Source organism: Passer montanus, unplaced genomic scaffold (genome assembly GCF_014805655.1).
Source record: "Passer montanus isolate IOZ18808 unplaced genomic scaffold, ASM1480565v1 scaffold49, whole genome shotgun sequence".
NCBI classification, from domain to species: Eukaryota; Metazoa; Chordata; class Aves; order Passeriformes; family Passeridae; genus Passer; species Passer montanus.
In genome coordinates, this window is record NW_024369818.1 from 943,103 (window position 1) to 961,713 (window position 18,611).

The 18,611-nt window shown below is 53.2% G+C and overlaps 1 protein-coding gene across 3 annotated transcripts in view; it reads left to right on the plus strand.

Moving 5' to 3' along the window:
• The first annotated feature begins 270 nt into the window (after positions 1-270).
• PCDH19 (protocadherin 19) overlaps positions 271-18,611 on the plus strand; it is a 56,068-nt gene continuing 37,727 nt past the window's right edge. For all 3 annotated transcript variants that reach the window (XR_005629053.1, XM_039722610.1, XM_039722611.1), the window contains exons 1-2: positions 271-2,434; positions 5,344-5,671. Coding sequence is in view for 2 of the 3 variants with exons in the window: in XM_039722610.1 (XP_039578544.1) it covers positions 294-2,434; positions 5,344-5,671 (2,469 nt within the window). In the remaining variant the exon portion in view is untranslated. The remainder of the gene's footprint in view (positions 2,435-5,343; positions 5,672-18,611) is intronic.

An 18,611-nucleotide genomic window follows, 5' to 3' on the forward strand; every position in this document is an offset into this window, starting at 1 on the left:
TAAAGAAGTGACCGCGGCCGCGGAGCCAAAACACCGCTGCGTCCGCAGCTCCCGGGCAGCGGGACGGTCTTAGCGGGGCAGGGACAGCGGGGACAACGGGCTCCGGGCTTGGGCAGCGGCTCCATCCATCCCGTCCCGTCCCGTCCCGTCTTGTACCGTCCCGCTCCGCTCCGCTCCGCGCGGCTCCGTGCTAATGCTGCTCCCGTCCGCGCCGCCGGCCCCGCCCCGGCCCCGCCCCCGCCCAGCGGCGCTCTCCCATTGGCGGCGGCGCTCCGTCGGGGCGCGGCGCGGCCATGGGGGCTCTCCCGGCGCTGCTGGGGGCCGCCTTGCTGTGGGCCGGCGCCGGGGCCCTCGTCAACCTCAAGTACTCGGTGGAGGAGGAGCAGCGGGCCGGCACGGTGATCGCCAACGTCGCCAAGGACGCCCGGGACGCCGGTTTCGTGCTGGACCCCCGGCAGCCCGCCGCCTTCCGGGTGGTCTCCAACTCGGCCCCTCACCTGGTGGACATCAGCCCCGGGTCCGGGCTGCTGGTGACCAAGCAGAAGATCGACAGGGACCTGCTGTGCCGGCAGAGCCCCAAGTGTGTCATCTCGCTGGAGGTGATGTCCAGCTCCATGGAGATCTGCGTGATCAAGCTGGAGATCAAGGACCTGAACGACAATGCGCCCAGCTTCCCCACCGACCAGATCGAGCTGGAGATCTCGGAGACGGCCAGCCCTGGCACCCGGGTGCCACTGGAGAGTGCCTATGACCCGGACTCGGGCAGCTTTGGTGTGCAGAGCTATGAGATCACCCCCAACGACCTCTTTGGGCTGGAGACCAAGACGCGGGGTGATGGGTCTCGTTTTGCTGAGCTGGTGGTGGAGAAGAGCCTGGACCGTGAGACCCAGTCCCACTACAGCTACGTGATCACGGCGCTGGATGGTGGTGACCCGCCCAACTTTGGCACAGTGGAGCTCAGCATCCGCGTCATCGACTCCAATGACAACAACCCGCTCTTCGAGGAGCCAGCCTACACCGTCAGCGTGCCTGAAAATGCCCCACCGGGGACGCCCGTCATCCGCCTCAACGCCTCTGACCCCGACGAGGGCACCAACGGCCAGGTCCTCTACTCCTTCCACAGCTACGTCTCTGAGCGGGCCCGGGAGCTCTTCCAAATCGACCCCCAGAGCGGCCTCATCACGGTGAGCGGTGCCATCGACTATGAGGAGGGTCACGTCTACGAGCTGGACGTGCAGGCCAAGGACTTGGGGCCTAACTCCATCCCTGCCCATTGCAAAGTGACCATCAGCGTCCAGGACGCCAACGACAACCCGCCCCTCATCAACCTGCTCTCTGTCAACAGTGAGCTGGTGGAGGTGAGCGAGAACGCGCCGCCGGGGTACGTCATCGCCCTGGTGCGCGTCTCGGACCGCGACTCCGGGGCCAACGGGCGCGTGCAGTGCAAGCTCCTGGGCAACGTGCCTTTTCGCCTGCAGGAGTACGAGAGCTTCTCCACCATCCTGGTGGACGGGCGGCTGGACCGGGAGCAGAGGGACCAGTACAACCTCACCATCCAGGCTAGGGATAACGGCATCCCTTCCCTGCAGGCCACCAAGTCCTTCACCGTCAAGATCACCGATGAGAATGACAACCATCCCCACTTCTCCAAGCCCTATTACCAAGTCATCGTGCAGGAGAACAACACCCCGGGGGCCTACCTCCTCTCGGTGTCTGCCAGGGACCCTGACCTGGGCCTCAATGGCAGCGTGTCCTACCAGATCGTGCCCTCCCAAGTCAGGGACATGCCTGTTTTCACCTATGTCTCCATCAACCCCAACTCTGGAGATATCTATGCTTTGAGGTCTTTCAATCATGAACAGACCAAGGCCTTTGAGTTCAAGGTCTTGGCAAAGGATGGGGGTAATCCCTCTCTGCAGAGCAATGCCACCGTCAGGGTGATCGTCCTGGACGTCAATGACAACACGCCCGTGATCACGGCCCCGCCGCTGGTCAATGGCACGGCCGAGGTGTACATCCCCAGGAACGCGGGCGTTGGCTACTTGGTGACAGTGGTCAAGGCAGATGACTATGATGAGGGTGAAAATGGCAGGCTCTCCTACGAAATGGTGGAAGGAGACAGAGGATTTTTTGAGATCGACCAGGTCAATGGAGAGATAAGGACCACCAGAGCCTTTGGGGAGAACGCCAAAACAGCCTATGAGCTCATCGTGGTGGCTCACGACCATGGGAAAACATCTCTCTCGGCTTCTGCCTTGATTTTGATATACCTGTCTCCAGCCCTGGATGCCCAGGAGTCCATAGGATCTGTTAACCTCTCCTTGATTTTCATTATTGCCCTGGGGTCTATTGCAGCCATTCTTTTTGTCACCATGATCTTTGTGGCAGTCAAGTGCAAAAGGGATAACAAGGAAATCAGGACCTACAACTGCAGGTAAAGATACCTTTGTTTGTGTGCACCTGCGGGTCTGCTTTGATTTTTGCCATCGCGGTTACTTTTGCATTTGCTGCTGTATGCTTGGGGCTGGTGAAGAGGGGTGGATTTGCCTTAGGAACAAAACCGAGGTTCCCGTCCGTGTGAGAAAATTCCTCGCAAAGCTTTAAGAAATGGTCCTCCGCGAGGAGAGCGGAGTAACGAATCGACTCAATTGCGCGGCTTGACAATCTGTTGCGGCGCCGCTGGTTGTCCGTGCTCCATCGCACCCGGCGGGCAGAACGGCGCTGCCGGGGCACGGCTGCTTCCCGCGGGCATCCCCGGCACGGCTGCCCGGGCTGCCGAGCGATCCCCGGCATCCCCGCGGCAGCCATCCCCATCCTTGGGCTGGCCGCTGAAAGGAGCTATTGTGTGCCCGCTGCGGCTCTGCCCGCGGGGCCAGCGGCGGCGGAGAGCCCCCAGAACCCCCCAGAGCCCCCCAAAGCCCCCGGAGCCCCCCGGAGCCCCCCGAGCGCGGCCCCGGCCCCGGGCAGCGCCGGCCGGGCGGATTTTTGCGCGGTTTTTGCCCCGGCTGGGTGAGCGCTCCGCGGTCCGAAATGCCGGAGGGGAGGTGAGCCCCGCGCCTGGAGCCGCTGAAAGGCTGACGGGGGAAATCCAGCCCCCTGAATATGTAACAGCCCGGCGATTATTGTCTCTCTTTTACTATTCTCTGTGTTACACAAGTTAGGAGACAAATGCTAACCACACATGAATATCAATCAGATGCCATAAAAGAGCAGCTGCAATGCCTCATAAATGGTTTAATCCTGTTACTGGTGAAATAGCCATGACTTCTCCATTCCTTCGGCACCGAGTCGTTTCAGAGAGGAGGGATGGAAATTAATTTTGCTCTACCTTGGAAACGCACGCTCGCCCCTGGCAATTCGGCGGCGCGGGGGGATGTGCGGTCTTTAAAGTTTTATTTACGCAGAAATAATGCCGGAGAGTCGGGGCATTGTACCCCGTTTTCACAGCGGAAAGTGCGTATATAAGCCTTTTTGCTCGATGGGGGAAAAATCATCTGCAAATAAAGGTCGGTCTGTGCTGTATTATGGGATGTCTAGCTTCAAGTGAAAGCTCACAGACCAGGTTTCTTGCCAGCTCGGCCCATTAAAAGGGGATGGGACCTGAATGGATAAAAATCATGTTGTGGTGGTGCCCCTAAGAGCTCCCCACATACGTGTGAACCCTGGGTTCACTGTGACGGCTTAGGGATTAATGAAGTGCGGTTTAATTAAATAATTGGTCAATAGAGAAAGGACCGAAAAATGAATGCCTGCAGGAAATAATTGGGCTCTCGCATTGCCAAACTTAAACATTTAGGTAAACAAAACAATTAAAGCTTCATCAAGCATTGTTAGACGAGTCAGCAGCATATAGATTGTTGGCACAACAGAGATCCCTGCCTGCCCGTGATTTATTTGCACGCTCGGGGGTGCTCGGGCTGCCATCGGTGTGTGTCTGAGCAGGAGTCAGCTGCAGAGCTGGGGAAGCACCAGGCAGCCTCGGCAGCGACCGTGGGGCACTCTCCCCACGCCTCGAGGTTTGCAGAGCCCTGCGTTAGAGATTCTTCAGCAGAGCTGCTGCTGGAGACGCTTCAGATGACGTGTTAATTTATGAGCACATATGAGGGCTGTTCGACTTAGTGGCATTTTCACGCTCAGGCAATTAGCTTTCTGGAGCAAGAATATTTGTCCAAGATTTGCCTTTCCAGATAAACTGTATTATTTATTCATCCCGTTATTTCTGTTGCAGCTATTGGATTTTTTTTTTTTAATGCTGTTATCATAACAAGAAGAGGAGCAAAATCCTGACTTTCAGATGTGCATTTCTGACTGTGCATGGCATTTGATGTGCTTGCCTAGGAAATACCGAGTTGCCCAGTGCTGTGCATGTACAAATTAATGGCAGGGACTGTTGTGGTACTCACTGTGGGAAGATGAGCCACAGCCACTGTGAGCCGAGCAGACCCAGCTAATGCAAGGTGCAAATAATTTGTCATTATTTGCTCGGGTGGTGTTTTGCAGTAACTTTTTTCCTCCGGTGTTTTGCAGAAGGCAAACAAGGCACTTCATCAGTTGATTCTTTTGGCAGGTGGGAAGCAAAGAGGGAAGGAAAGGCAGAGAAAAACAAGCTTGCAGTTAAAGAAAAAGGTCAAAAAGGATCATTTTTCTTTGCAAAACGCACGGTTGTTGTTCTCTGATTTTGAGAAGGTGAAAGCATTTCCCAGCAGAAGGGGATGTGCGTGTCAGTGTGAGGCAGGAATGGAATTCAATTGGAGAAAAGATCAGGTATGATCAGGAGACAGTCAAAACACCAGCAATTTAGATAAAGCATTAATAAACAAACAGCCTGTGGAGTGTGAGAGAATTGAGCTTGCCAGCTAGGACTGCTTCTGAGTCTGCTTTATTTACTGCTATGGAAAATGAACTGGGGAAAAAATCTGCTATTTGTTTTGAATTTTCATTATGGGGACCAAATTAAATCACTTCTAAAATCCTTATTAAGCATGGAAATGAATGCAGGTACCCTTTTCAGTTCATGGTTTTTAACATCTCCATTTTTCTCTTCTGCAGGCTGGGCTTTACTTCTAGTAACTAAATATCAGCAATTACGTAGACTAGATCAAAACAGGAGCATTCTCCCTTCCCATTTTCTTTGCATGTTTGACCTGAAAACGTTATACATTTGAAAATATGAATGGAAATAAGCTAAAGCTGTGGCGTGCCACCAGCCCCAAAGCATGACGTAAGGTGCATGACTGAGAAGCCCACACGGGGATGGGGCCAGGCCCTCTGGGTTTCTGCGTGGCAATTCAGCGGGGCAGGTTTGGGATGCTCCCAGCTCCTCATTTTCCCTCTGTCCCCCAGAATCGCGGAGTACTCCTACGGGCATCAGAAGAAGTCGAGCAAGAAGAAGAAGATCAGCAAGAACGACATCCGCCTGGTGCCGCGGGACGTGGAGGAGACGGACAAAATGAACGTGGTGAGCTGCTCCTCTCTCACCTCCTCCCTCAACTACTTCGACTACCACCAGCAGACGCTGCCGCTGGGCTGCCGCCGCTCCGAGAGCACCTTCCTCAACGTGGAGAGCCAGAACAGCAGGAACGCCGGCTCCAACCACATCTACCACCACACCTTCACGGGGCAGAGCCCCCAGCAGCCCGACCTCATCATCAACGGCATGCCGCTGCCAGAGGTGAGTGAGTGAGTGTGCCAGGGCTGCTGCCCGCGGCTCCCTGCTCCGCTCTGCCCGGGGCCTGGCAGTGCCAGCGCTGCCAGAGCTGGTGCTGGGCAGCTGCACTCCTGCCTTCTGAGCGCTGGGCAGCTGCACTGCTGCCTTGTGTGTGCTGGGCAGCTGCACTGCTGCCTTCTGAGTGCTGGGCAGCTGCACTGCTGCCTTCTGAGTGCTGGGCAGCTGCACTGCTGCCTTCTGAGTGCTGCACAGGGCAGGCTGCACAGGGTAGGCTTTGGTGGTTTCTGTGTAGTGGTCAGAGCAGGCTTTGGTGGCCTCTGTGTGCTGGGCAAAGAAGGCTGCACAGGACAGGCTTTGGTGGTTTCTGTGTGCTGGTCAGAGCACCCTGTGGTGGTTTCTGTGTGCTGGTCAGAGCACACTGCGGTGGTTTCTGTGTGCTGGACACCCCAGGGGGAGGCAGTGATGGAGGATGGGCAGGGGGCAGCAGCCAGCACTCACCTGTGGGCTCAGGGGCAGCCCTGACATGTGGCCATGGGTGGATTTTTCATCCCCAGAACTGCAGGGATCCTCAGAGGTGCCCAGGTGGGCTCTCTCCATGTGCCCAGAGGCTGGAGATGCTGCTTGGCAGGAGGATTCTGAGCATGGTGATGCTCAGGGGAGGAGACACTCTCCTTCACAGAAGTTTTTTCAAAAGGCTCATGGAAGCAGTGTTGGTGGCTGCTCCTCTGCAGGCAGCTGGCCCTGCTGGGGGTGCAGGCCGTGTGGGATGTCCCATTGTCACCACCTGCACACCTGGCCCAGTGCTGTCCCCGCACTGTGCAGGACCCTGGCTGGCAGGGGAGGGATGTGTGGTACCAGCCAAAGGCAGGGAAAGGGACTGCTCTGATCCACACCATCCTCATCAGTTTCTTCTAATTCTTTGGCTTTCCTGTACATCACAGGCATCATTTAATGTTGCTTGTTTGTCTCTCTTTGAATTATTGTTTGGTTTTAAGCAAAACAATCAAAGGTTTGTCATGTTTCCTGCTTTGAACAGAATAACAAAGCTGAAAATGCAGCTGAAATATTTATGGCTCACTCTGTTTCGTGTTCAGTGTGCTGGTGTAAATGCAAAATGCTGCTGCTGAAGGCAATGGAGCTGCTTCAGATTCGTGCTGGGGCTGCAGAGAGCTGAGCAGCCCTCTGCAGGGCTGCTGGAGAGGGCTGGTGCTGGGGGCTGGTCCTGCTGTGGTGGTACTGGCAGAATGCTCACTGAACCCTAAACTGACTTCCCCTGGGGCAGAACCAGCTCTGAGAGGCCGTGTGCCAGTGCTGGCCCATAGGAGTGACCACTGCTGCTGCCATGCTGTGGGCAGTGGTCCCTGAGGAATTCCTGTCTTCTGGAGGGGATTCTGGAGTGCATCTCTGCCTGGTGCCTTGCTGTGGGCACTGGAGCATCCTGCCAGCCTGTGATGCACTGCCACCAGTCACAAAATCCATCACAGGCTGGCATTCTCCAGAAGTGCATGCTGGCAGTGGGAGGTCTCAGGTGCCAGGGAGGAGGGAAGGACCACCAGGACCATCCTAGCTCAGCTGATAAAGTTAGCAGGCAGCTACATGCAGCAGGCAGTGCTCCTGTGCTCCTCTGTGATGCAGCAGCTGGGCTGGGGTCTCGTGGAGTGTGCCCTCCAGAGATCTCCCTGCCCCGTTCACCCTCTTGTGAGGGATGCTTGTTTCTCCCTGTGGCTCCAGCTCGCTCCATTTCCCATCACTTGTGCAGGTGAGATGCACTGTGAAGAGCTGGTAGCTTGCCTGGAAAATAAGTTTGTCCCTTGTAATGAGTGGCTGGAGTGCCAGTGGAGCAGCAGCCCCGGGAGCTGGCCAGGGGCAGCAGGCAGCTCGCCAGCCCTGCCAGGGCACGGCAGCTCTCGTGTGAGAGAAACGTGTCCTGGCAGGGGCTACTCCTCTCTGGAGCTGCTGCTGGACAAAAGGGCACGATCAGGGTACGGGGCGGAGAAATCCCAACTGGAAGCTGTTTGGAAGTTTAGTTTAGGGTGGGAATGTTGATGTTTTTTGGCAGAACCCTATTGTGAACACCCCTTGTGTGGAGATGTGAGGCTTGACTCCATGCTCTGAGAAGGCTGGTTTATTATATTATGATACATATTATATTAAAATACTACGTTAAAACTATATTAAAAGAATAGAGAGAAAAGATTGATCAGAAGGCTAGAAAGAACAAGAACAGAATGCATAACAAAATCTTGTGACCGCTCACAGCCTTGCCACAGGTGGCTGTGGCTGGTCATCAGTTGAAAACAATCCACATGGACCAGTGGAAGATGCACCTGTTGCATTCCACAGCAGCACACAGTTATTGTTTACATGTCTCTTCTGAGGCTCTCAGCTCCTCAGGAGGGAAAAATCCTGGCAAGGGATTTTTCATAAAATATCATAGCTACAGAACCCCAGTGTAATGCTTCCAGCCGTTGCAGGCGAAGCTGTCTTGCTGGTGGCGTGGGTTCTGTTGGCTTCTAAAACCCCCATGACCCCTGAGAGTGAGGTGGTTCATTGGTGCTGGAGTGGCAGCCCTGTCCTGGCACTCGGGGTGCCCAGGAGCTCCCCAGCAGTCATTGCCATGGAGGAGCACAGCCCCGACCCTGCAGCCGTCAGTGCTGGAGCAGCGCTGTGCTGTGCTGCTGTGCTGTGCTGCTGTGCTGTGCAGGGTGCTCTGGCACACCTCCGCTGCTGAGGGTTTAATAAACACAGTCCCTGCCCAGCGTCTGCAGAGCCAAAGCACTCCCTGCAGGGCTTCCCGGGGTACTTTGTCTGGGCTGGTTTGAGTCGCTCCCAGTGATGAAGCCGCTGCTCTTTCCCCGGGGAGGCTTTATGAGGTGTCAGCATCGGGGAGATATCATTGCTGCTCCACCTAGGAGTGACTTTTCCTGATGGGAAGGCAAAGCACGGCTTGATAACAGATGAAATACGAGGTAAATGTGTCTCTGGCAGTGTCACTTGGCATATGGTGGCTGTGGCTGAGGGTGAGCTGTTGCCTCTGCAGGCACGTGCTGCCCCAGCAGCGGTGCCTTTGTGATGTAGCCGGTCTTTAACGTGAGCCTCATTTATTTTAGCAGTCAGGAGCCTTGAAATAAAAGTCCCCAAGGATGGCTTGTTTGTGGAGCTTCAGGAAATGTTTCTTCTAGAGCGGTGGCAGGTCTCGGGGCTGGGAATAATTGGGTTTGTTGGTGCTTCTCATCCTTCCCTGGTGATCCGGAAAGGATTAAGGAGTGCTGTCTGTGGGGGCTGCTCTGGGGATGCAAAAGAAGCTGTAGACCACCCTTATAAAGCTTTTCCCTTTGCGTGGGGCTGGGCTTGGCTGACAGCTCTGCTTGTGCCAGGGTCCTTGTGCCAGGAGAGCATTGGGGTCAGGGGGGTGTCCCGGGCTGCTCTGGCCCTGCTGGGAGTCAGTGGTGCCGTGGGTGCCAGGGTGCCACTCGGGGATGCTGCCCAGCCCCTCAGCACCCTGTGGCTGTAGGCAGCTGGCCAGAAGTGTTTGTGAGCAGCTCTGGTGATGGTGGCTGACAGCAGGAGGCTTGGCCCCCGTTAGTGTTTGTTGTTTTGCAGCAGGGAGAGTGGGACATGTTGGAGCTGCAAGGGCATTGCTGCTCAGGGGCTTTGCTGCTGCCCAGAGCTCTTTTGTGTCTTCCTTGAGCTGGAGGAGAAGTCAGCTTTGAAACCAAAAGGGCTTGTTGTCAGGTTTTGCATGTATATCGCTGGGAATTGTACCAGGAGATTAAAAATCAGAATTAATAGGAGCCATTAGGCAGCTTCCTTGATAAAAATGCGTGTTGCATTGGGGTGGTGTGGAAATTGGTCTGAATGCTGAGCCTTTTAGGATCCGGGGCACATGACTTGCATGTAGAGCAGCCACCCTTGGGTAGCACTTACACGCCTGCATTCTGACTTGTTGGTTTAAAAAGTAAACAGTGTGTGTGTGGTGGCTGTATCTGTGCTTCAGAGGCAGTTTTACATCCCAGGTTTGCACTGCTTTGGGACATGGTGTTCGTTTGCTGCTCCAGGATGGGAAACCCCCCGGGGACAGCAGCTTGCTCTGTCCCCAGGGCTGCCCTGGGACACCGTGGTGGCAGGGGCTGATGTGCCAGAGGACAGGGTGTGACATGGGAGAGCCCCTTGAGAGGCTGCTGTGCCCAGGTGGAACTGGCAGGGGGGTCCTTGGCTGACTCTGGGGTGGCTCCGTGGTGGCAGCTCCAGGGAAGGGGCAGCACTGGCATTGCTGTGTGAGCAGAGCGTGGGTCTGCTCCTGCTCTGCTGCTCTGCTAGCACCCACTGGAGGAGAGGTCAGCCTCTGGTCCAGCAGCTCCCATCCCCTGCCTCCTGAGCTGATGGCCACATCAGCAAGATGGGGAATTACTGGTTTTAGTGATAATCCCGGTCTAATCCCCCAACCTTGATACACTCCCACATAATCCTCACTCACACTGATTCAGCTGGGGCTCCTCGTGGCTGCAGGGATTATTTGAGGGAGCAACAGTTGCAGGATAAGGCCCCGTTGGTTTCAGATCTGCTTTGTGCTACCTGGAAAGCGTTCTCCTCACTGTGGGAAATGGTTTTCTAAGCACAATAGAGCAATTTTCGTTTCAGGCAGCACCGGCAGCTTTTGCTCTGGCTATCTGGCGGTGTTAACTAAAGCACATTTCTACAACACACAAAGATTTTTGTTTTGTAAGAAATGAAATCAGCGTGGCTGTTTCTCTTTCTCTGTCATTTCTCTACTTGTCAATTCTTTCTTCCCCTCCAGCTTATCCTCCTCTTCTCCGCTAGCCTTAAAAAGCCCCCAAAGTGTCTGTTATAATCACATTTTGTGTGTTACAACCAGAATGAATGTACTCACTTTAATATGCTGGGTTTGAGGAAATCAGTTTCTGTCTGGTATAACAGACAATTTGTTATAAACCATGCCATTTAGGAGTGAAGGGCCTCGCTTTAGTGCGGCGCTGGGGAAACGTCATGATATATAATTGGAAGGGATTTGGCTTGCTTCTGAGTAATGCTGTGTACAGAGCAGGGAAAAAGGGAAAAAAGGAGATGATTTCCAACCTGGAGAAAGTTTGCGGTGCTGAGACAGGCCGGGCTGATGAGATGAGGCTTGTTTGCAGGAGCCACAGTAATTAAAGCATTATCAGGGATGATGCTCCACTCGTGGGAAGGCTGGCTTCGCAGGCAGCGCTGCCAGTCTTGTTTTCTCCTTGGGAGGTCACTGTAACTCAGCACTTTTTGGTGCCTGCTGTGCACTGTGCTGGCTGAGGCAGGCCAGGAGCCCCACAGCCCTGCCTGGGAGCCAGCCCAGCCTCTGGGCTGCAGCAGCCCCAGACAGGGATGTCCCAGCCTTAGGCACGCCCTGGGGACAGCTCTGCTCCTGCCGGGCAGCCAGCACCACTCTGCATTGCCAGGGGGCAGGCTGCTGGGCTGGCACCCCAGCCTCCCTGCCTGCTGGTCCCTCAGCTTGACTGCTCCCAAAGTGTTCTGTCTATCTGCCCTGACCCCTCTGGGCGTTGCAGGCTGGCATTATGGAAATCAGAGCTCTTCATTCCGTTCTGAGGTCAGCCTAACCAAATTATACATCTCTCCATGTAATCGCTCCGAGCTGTTGTGTGGAGATATTCCCTTGAATACCTTGCCACAGAGATAAATACAGCAGCTCCTGTTTGTGTCTGACCATGCCACGCTCCCTGGGGTTTGGGCAAGCCCTTGGTTCAACACTCTTTGGCTGTTCCTAAGATCATAAAATAATTTCCTTTGGAAAAGGCAGTTAGGATAGAGTGCATCCAAGAGCTGAGCATTGCCATGTTCCCCAGTAAACAAAACTTGTTTTGTGTTGGTGATTTGGGGCTGCCACCCCATCCTGGCAGCTCCTGGGGCTTTCCAAGGGTTTTCTGGCCTGTGGTAGGGTCCTGGCCAGAAGGGACCAAAGGGGTTTTCTCCAAGGGTCCCTGGAGGATTAGGGCTGGTGTGGCAGTAGCTGTATTTAACAGCAAGACCTGGATGCTCCCATGGACATGATCATATTATTACATATTACATGCTGGATGTTGTATTTGTGATATCCTGCATAGAATCACAGCATCATTTAGGTTGAGTATTTAATATCATCAGGTTGAAACAGTAACCTAACACTGCAGTGCTCACACTTGAATCCCTGTGCATACAGAAAGTGTGTATGGAATTATTACATATTGCACCTAATTATGGGAGTGTATAATATGTCATATAATCAGATACATCTCATTTGTTTTTATGCTACTGCTTTGGGTTTTATGGTTCACTTTTACTGGAAGTGGAGAGGCTTCTCTTGTTTTCACAGAATCATAGAATGGTTTGGGTTGGTAGGTTCCTTAAATATTTCCTCTTGGAAAATTTGAATTTCTGATGCACATTCCTAATGCATAACTTGTGAAGTCTATAAAAAAAGCTTTTGCAACTATATTTACATGGCAGATAAGAATTTTCTCTTAAATTGGGAAAGATTTCTAGTAAGGGTTTTTAAAAATTTCATCAAAAGCATAGTCTTGCATAGTACTTTATGGGCTTTCTTACAGCACCGAGTTTGTGTTGGATTGAGTGATTTGAGCTCTGTGGTTTCTCCCTCTGGTTTCCTTTCCATGCAGCACGTGCTCGTGCAGAGGCATCACTGAGGCCAAGGGCAGTAGCCTTTGAATAACCTCGTGTGCATCTGCTTGGCTGGGTGCAAGAGCTGCATTTCCAGCTGCCATCTCCTCAGGTCCCTCCTGAGGGCTTTGAGCCAGAGGAGCTCCTCAGCCAGGTGCCCTTCCAGGACCTTGGGCTCCTGCCCCCACTGCCTGTGCCCTGCTCAGGCCTTTCCTAAATTCCCATCAGCCAGCAAGGGCAGAGCCATTGTGCCCTGCCTGCTTCCAGTGCCAGGCTCTGCCTGCAGGCTGCCCAGGGATGAGCTGTCCATCTCTTCTGAGAGGTCTCTCCTCCATCTCCCCTGAGAGCTCCCTCCTCCATCTCTCCTGGCAGCCCTCTCTCCTCCATCCCTCCTGGGGTCCCTCTCTCCTCCATCTCTCCTGGCAGCTCTCTCTCCTCCATCTCTCCTGGGGTCCCTCTCTCCTCCATCTCTCCTGAGCCCTCCCTCCTCCATCTCTCCTGAGCCCTCTCTCCTGCATCCCTCCTGGGGTCCCTCTCTCCTCCATCTCTCCTGAGCCCTCTCTCCTGACCCCTTGCCCACTCTGGCAGAGCTCCTGCTCTTGTGTGAGGGCTCAGATGGGTGAGACCCCCAGCCCTGCCCACTCCCCCTCTCCTGCCAGGCTGCTTGTGGGGCTGGCATGGCCTTGCTTCAGTAAATTGTTAGATATTGTTCCCAGTAGAGGCTATAGTTGAGTTCCAATCATTTTCTGTTAATTAAAATACAGGATGGTCTTATTTGTAGCATAAATAGTTGTAATCTGTGTACTTGTAAGTGTAATTATAATTCAAATTAGAGCGTGCTGTGAATAGGAGATGGGTGGGGTGCTCTGCAGGCAGTGCTGCCCTGGCAGGGCTGTGCTGGGGCTTGTCCCCTGGGGCACCCACAGTTCCAGTCCCCAGTGTCCCCAGTGTCCCCAGTGTCCCCAGGGCTCAGCAAAGGGACTCTGGGGCTGCTGGCAGCTCCCAATTCCACTGTTCCTGCTGGGGCAGAGCTTGTCTGTGGCACCTGTTGGAGATGACAGCACAACATCTCTGCTTCAGTGTCTCCCTCTGGCTCCTTGTCTAAATCTGGAGTGAAGTAATGGCTCATGTCAGCTGGACAAGTGATTTGTGCTGAGCCTTGAAGTGTCTCCCTGTTTAACATGGAATTACAGAGAATCCTCCTAGGCCTGGTGGTGCTGCAGCAGGCAGGTGTGTGACAGGTGTGTGTGACACTTCCTACACCCTCTGATGGCAGCTGAGCACCAGGTGAGGCCAGCACTGCTCCTCCTGACGCCAGGACAGGCAGGTGGGTGACAGACCCTGTGGGTCAGAGTGTCTTGGAGAGTCATCTGTAGGTGAGGTCCTCCTCTCAGCACCCTGTTGAGATCTGGGTGTGAATCCCTGGTGTTTCTCACGGGGATCTGGAGCTTGCTGGATTACACCATCGTTTGTACTGGCAGGTGTATGCCACAGGGCAGGTTTGCAAATTCCCGTGTTGGTGGATTGCATTAACCCATCCAAAGTCAGGTATGTGAAATTCCATTAAGCGAAACCCCTCTGGCATTTTCTCACCCGTGCTGGAGCTCTGCAGGCTATGCTAATGCAGTGTGTTTGCTCATCTATTAGGAGGATGATGGCTTTAAAATAATAACATTTATCTTTGGCAGCAGACCTACAATAGTGCACACCAAGTACAATTTTGTGAAAGGCTCTGCAGATGTTGCCTCATTCAATCTGGGTCAAAAAGAGTGCTTAGAATCATAAAGGTTAGGAAGAGATCAAATAATTCGGTGGTTTTATTGCTGAATAATGTACTTGGAAAATATCATTCACCATTATTAGACTAAGTGAGTACAGAAAACACAGGACTCAATAGTCATTTCTCAGTATTGGCTGATTTTACTGTTTTTATAATGTAGCTAAATTCCCTTTCATTGATTCCAGCATTGATTATCGATCTGGAAATGTAAATGTAAGTGATGGTGGGAGCACACGAAGTTGGACAGTCGGGGAATTAGGCTTCCTCTTCCCTGCAGTGCTGCTGCTGGGCAGCACATGCTGCGGCAGACTCAGGCTGGTTTTGGGGAGCTGGCAGGCCTTTGAGAGCTGTTTTCACCAGTGAAGATGAAAAAACAGGAAAACACCCATTATGTGTGTTCTCTTCCGCGCCTGAGAGCTGCTGTAAACTTGCTGAGACAGACCCAGATGGGCTGGGACACAGCTCCAGGATGGGGCTGGAGCCGCGCCTGCGCCCCTGTCACCTGCTCCCTCCTGGACCTTTCATATTCAGATCCACATCTGGATGCTCTGGCAGGGACCCAGCGCAGGCGGTGCTCAGCGAGCACATCCTCGGGGCTGTGGCTCAGATAGAGCACCCGAACCTGTCTGCCCCTGAAACTCTCCTCAGGTGTTTGGGAGCTGTTCCTCTGCCTCCTGGTTCAGCCCCCAGCGTGGCAGTGTCCAGGGGCAGTGCCATGCTTGGGCTCAGGCTCTCCCTGGACAGCAAATAACTATGGGGAGAGAGCAAAGCCGTGTCCATCTGGGCTCTGTGTCCCGTGCTGAGCTGGACCAGAGCTGGCAGCATCTCTGTGGGAGCCACAGGCTCCTGCCGGGCTGGGGCTTGCTCAGCCACGCCATGGATTCCTTTGTTTGGGGAAAAAAGAGAGAGAAATTTTGGAATATGTTCATCTCTTGTTCCCTGCACTTAGTTGTTGTCAGCATTAATATGCCATTAACACATGCTCATTAGGAGGAGAGTGATTGTACCCTGCAGAGTATGGGGGAAACCTTCATTAGGCACTAACATATTGAACTGAGCTGCAAGCTGCACTTGGGAGAGCTGGGGAGTGTTCTGCTCAGCATCAGGTTTCCCTAATTTCTGCTCTTGGTCTGATAAAAAAAGCACCTCATCTTCTGGCATGTACTTTGGGTTCCAGATGGGGAGGATGTGCAGGCGAGCCTGGGCTCAGGGTCCAGCACTGAAATCCTTTTGGGACCTCAAATCCATCTTTCCCCAGATCCAAAACTTCCTCATCATTGCTTATTTTGCCATGCAGAGAGGACACAAGCCCATGCCACCCCTCCAAGGGCTCTGTTGGCTCTTCAGCCTCAGTGAGATGAATTCTTCACGGAGCTGGGAGGTGCTGGGGAGCAGGATTTGTTGAGGAAGGAGGTGTCCCTTATACATCCCCTCCTTTCACACCGTGACGACGTTTCAGGCGCTCCTGTGGCCCTGGTGCCTGCAGTGTGCAGCCCTGGCCTGCCCTGGGTGACAGGGCAATTGCTCCCCTGCTCAGGGCTGCAGCACAGCCTGCTGGGCTCCCTGTTTGCTCACAGCTCCAGGCGTCTCTGTGGTGCTCTCTTCAAGTCAATCAATAAGAATAATTGCAAGTTCAGGTGGGGGTGAGGGAGGAGGAGGACCTGGCAGGCAAATATTTGCTGATTAAGACCCTGTTTATGTACACATGCCTCTGATAGGTAACAAGGGAGGGACAATAAGGACCATATGTGGTATTTAATCAGAATTTATTATAAATGTAGTGATTTCATAGATTTCCACAGAGCTGGCAGCTGTCCTCTGTGTTAGAAGTGAATGTCCTGGCTCAGTCCCTGCCCCACTGCCCTCTGCCCTGGGGTTTTGCAGGATTTTTCAGTGTGGGTGCAGTGTGGTCCCATCCTCTCTTGCCTCTGTGTGGGCATAGCCAGAGGGAATCCCACAGATCAGCTTGCACCAAAGCTAAAATGACATTTGGCTGGGCTGGGGTTGCTGGTGTGAAGGTGAATGAGAGCCTAGCCCAGTGAGGAGCACGGGCAGGTCCTGGAGGAGGCAGCTCCTGCAGCCAGCAGCAGCCTCGGGAGGAGCAGGGCTGGCTGGGCAGTGCCTGCTGCCTGCAGGACAGCCCCTGATTGTGATTGCAGGGGTGCTGCAGCTGCAGCTCCTTGTGGGGACACCAGACTGCATGCTGGAGGGCTTCTTCCTGCAGAGGTGAGGACAGGCAGGGCTGGGACTGTCCACCCCAAACCCACACTGCCTTTGGTGTTCTAACCCCTTTTGTCATTGATCCTAAACCTGATGGCAGCACGCCAAAACCAGAGAGGTGACCCACGATCATCTGTCCTTGGCAGGGAGGGGAGTGAGCTGGTGAGGTGAGATACCACCAGGTGACAGCTTGGCCTTGGAGGCTTTTTGGTGTCTCCCGTGCCTCTGCCAAGGACCTTCTCCTGTGGTGCCAGCTGGAGGAGGCAGCCTGGTAGCTGTCCTAGCTCAACCCATTCCTGGGTGTTTTGGTCTCCCTCTCACCCTGTCTGCAGGCAGAGCAGCCACGGGCTGGATCTAATCCCAGCTCTCCATGCTGGAGATGTGCTGTGTCCATTTGCTGGGTGCTGCGTGACTCATGTAATCACCATGCCAAATGCATCATTCATAAACTGTTTAGCGTGACCTTTTGTACAGTAGCACTAATTATTATTATCACAGAAGCCCAGTAAACTAGACTAGTAATTATCAGGGATTTATTTGAATGGACAGCTAAGCTATTCTTGGCAAGTTAGTCAAAGCAGTTGTCATGACAGCCACACAAATGTGTCTTATGAATTGGGTTAATTAGGGTAATTAATAACTGTTGTTTTGCCCTTTTTAACAAGGTATTGCTGAGACACTATCAAAAAATAGCAATTGTACCTAACAGAAATAGTCTTATTTTAGCAGCAAGCTTCACATCACAAAATAAAAGTAGTAAATACCTGTTGGGTTGTTGTTTCACAAAGAAATGTGTCATCCAACCTTGTCTTTGAGAAAAAGCAAGGGGTTGGAGGCCCTGCTGTAATTTTTCTGCTGTGCTTCCCCTCCTGGGCCATATTACCAAGAACTGATCATGATCCTTAGTGATATTATCATTATTTGTGGTAAAGCCGTGCTGCACGGAGAGGTCTGTGCCGTGCCCGGCCCCGTGCGGGTGGTCAGGGCAGTCCCAAGGTGCTCCTGTCAGTGGGAGCGGGCTCCACAAGGACTTCCAGCCAGCTTTAAAGTCGTGACCATCAATTGGAGCTGTTCTGCTGATGCCTCGCCACCGTCGCCACCAGGACAGCAGGTGCCAGAGCGCCGCGTCCCCGCTCCGCTGAGCATCTGCCTCCTCGGAAAGGAGGCTTTTGCTGCAAAAATGCATTCGCTTCTCACAGCACCACAGAGCATCCTGAGCTAAAGAGACCCACAAGGATCGTGGAGCCCAGCTCCTGGCTCCCTCCGAAAACAAAACCATGATTGTCGTGGTTGTTGTTGGTATGGAGTAGTGGTGGTAATTAAAGCTCTTAATAACCAAATGGCATCAAAAAGCCTCAAAAGGAAAAAATAAAAACCATAGTCCCCATCTCGGGGAGCACCCTGGGCACCCTTGGAGCCCCGTGGTGGGCTGCAGCCTGTGGTGGTGGTGATGCTGTCCCACAGCACTGGGCTGGGTGCTTTCAGCACAGAGCACTGTCTCCCCAAGGACTGCAAGATTTGGTGCTGATTATTTAAAATGACCCAAGATTATGGATGCAACTGAGGAATATTACGTAAGTTTTGTAGGAAAATGACCTGAATAGATGAGTGAAGGCTAGGGCTGGTTCTCCAGCTGCACTGAGCTCTGTCTATTTATATCACCTCTGGGCTTTCGAAGCCCTCTTTTAACTAAAGCTCACTTGATAACACATGTCTTTTAAAAAGAAAATAATAATAATAAAAAAGGAGGAATAAAAAAAGAAAGAAGGAAAGGAGGGGAAAAACCCTAAAGAAAAGCACCTCTATGGAGAAGGTAGGGTTTTAATGAAGAAATATTTTATACTATTCTCCTACAACCTTAGGGCTAATAGCCTGGAACTGGTACTTTGGCTCCTTAAAAAGCCCAACAAGACAAGCCAATTACGGCCTCTGAAACATTTTTATTTTTAGTTCCTTGTAATAGCAATTTATCCTCGGCTATGGTACATTAACTGGAAGGAACAAGAAGTAGTAAGGTTTTGGCATCTTTGTAATAACCAACGGGCTGTGTTTACCAGGCTGTTCATAATGTGGGGTGGCTGTGGCAGGGGAAGGGGCAGGGTGGGGATGGGCAAGGGCACCCAGCTCCTGCAGACTGAGGTTCCCTAAGTGGTGAGTTTATTGTCATTCATTTCCCTGCAGGTTGTTCTGGGAGGACACAGGCTCCTGGTAGCTTGAACCCCTCAGTTTCTGCTGCCCCCGCGCTGGTGGCTTGGCTCCCAGGGATGGAAGGGCTGT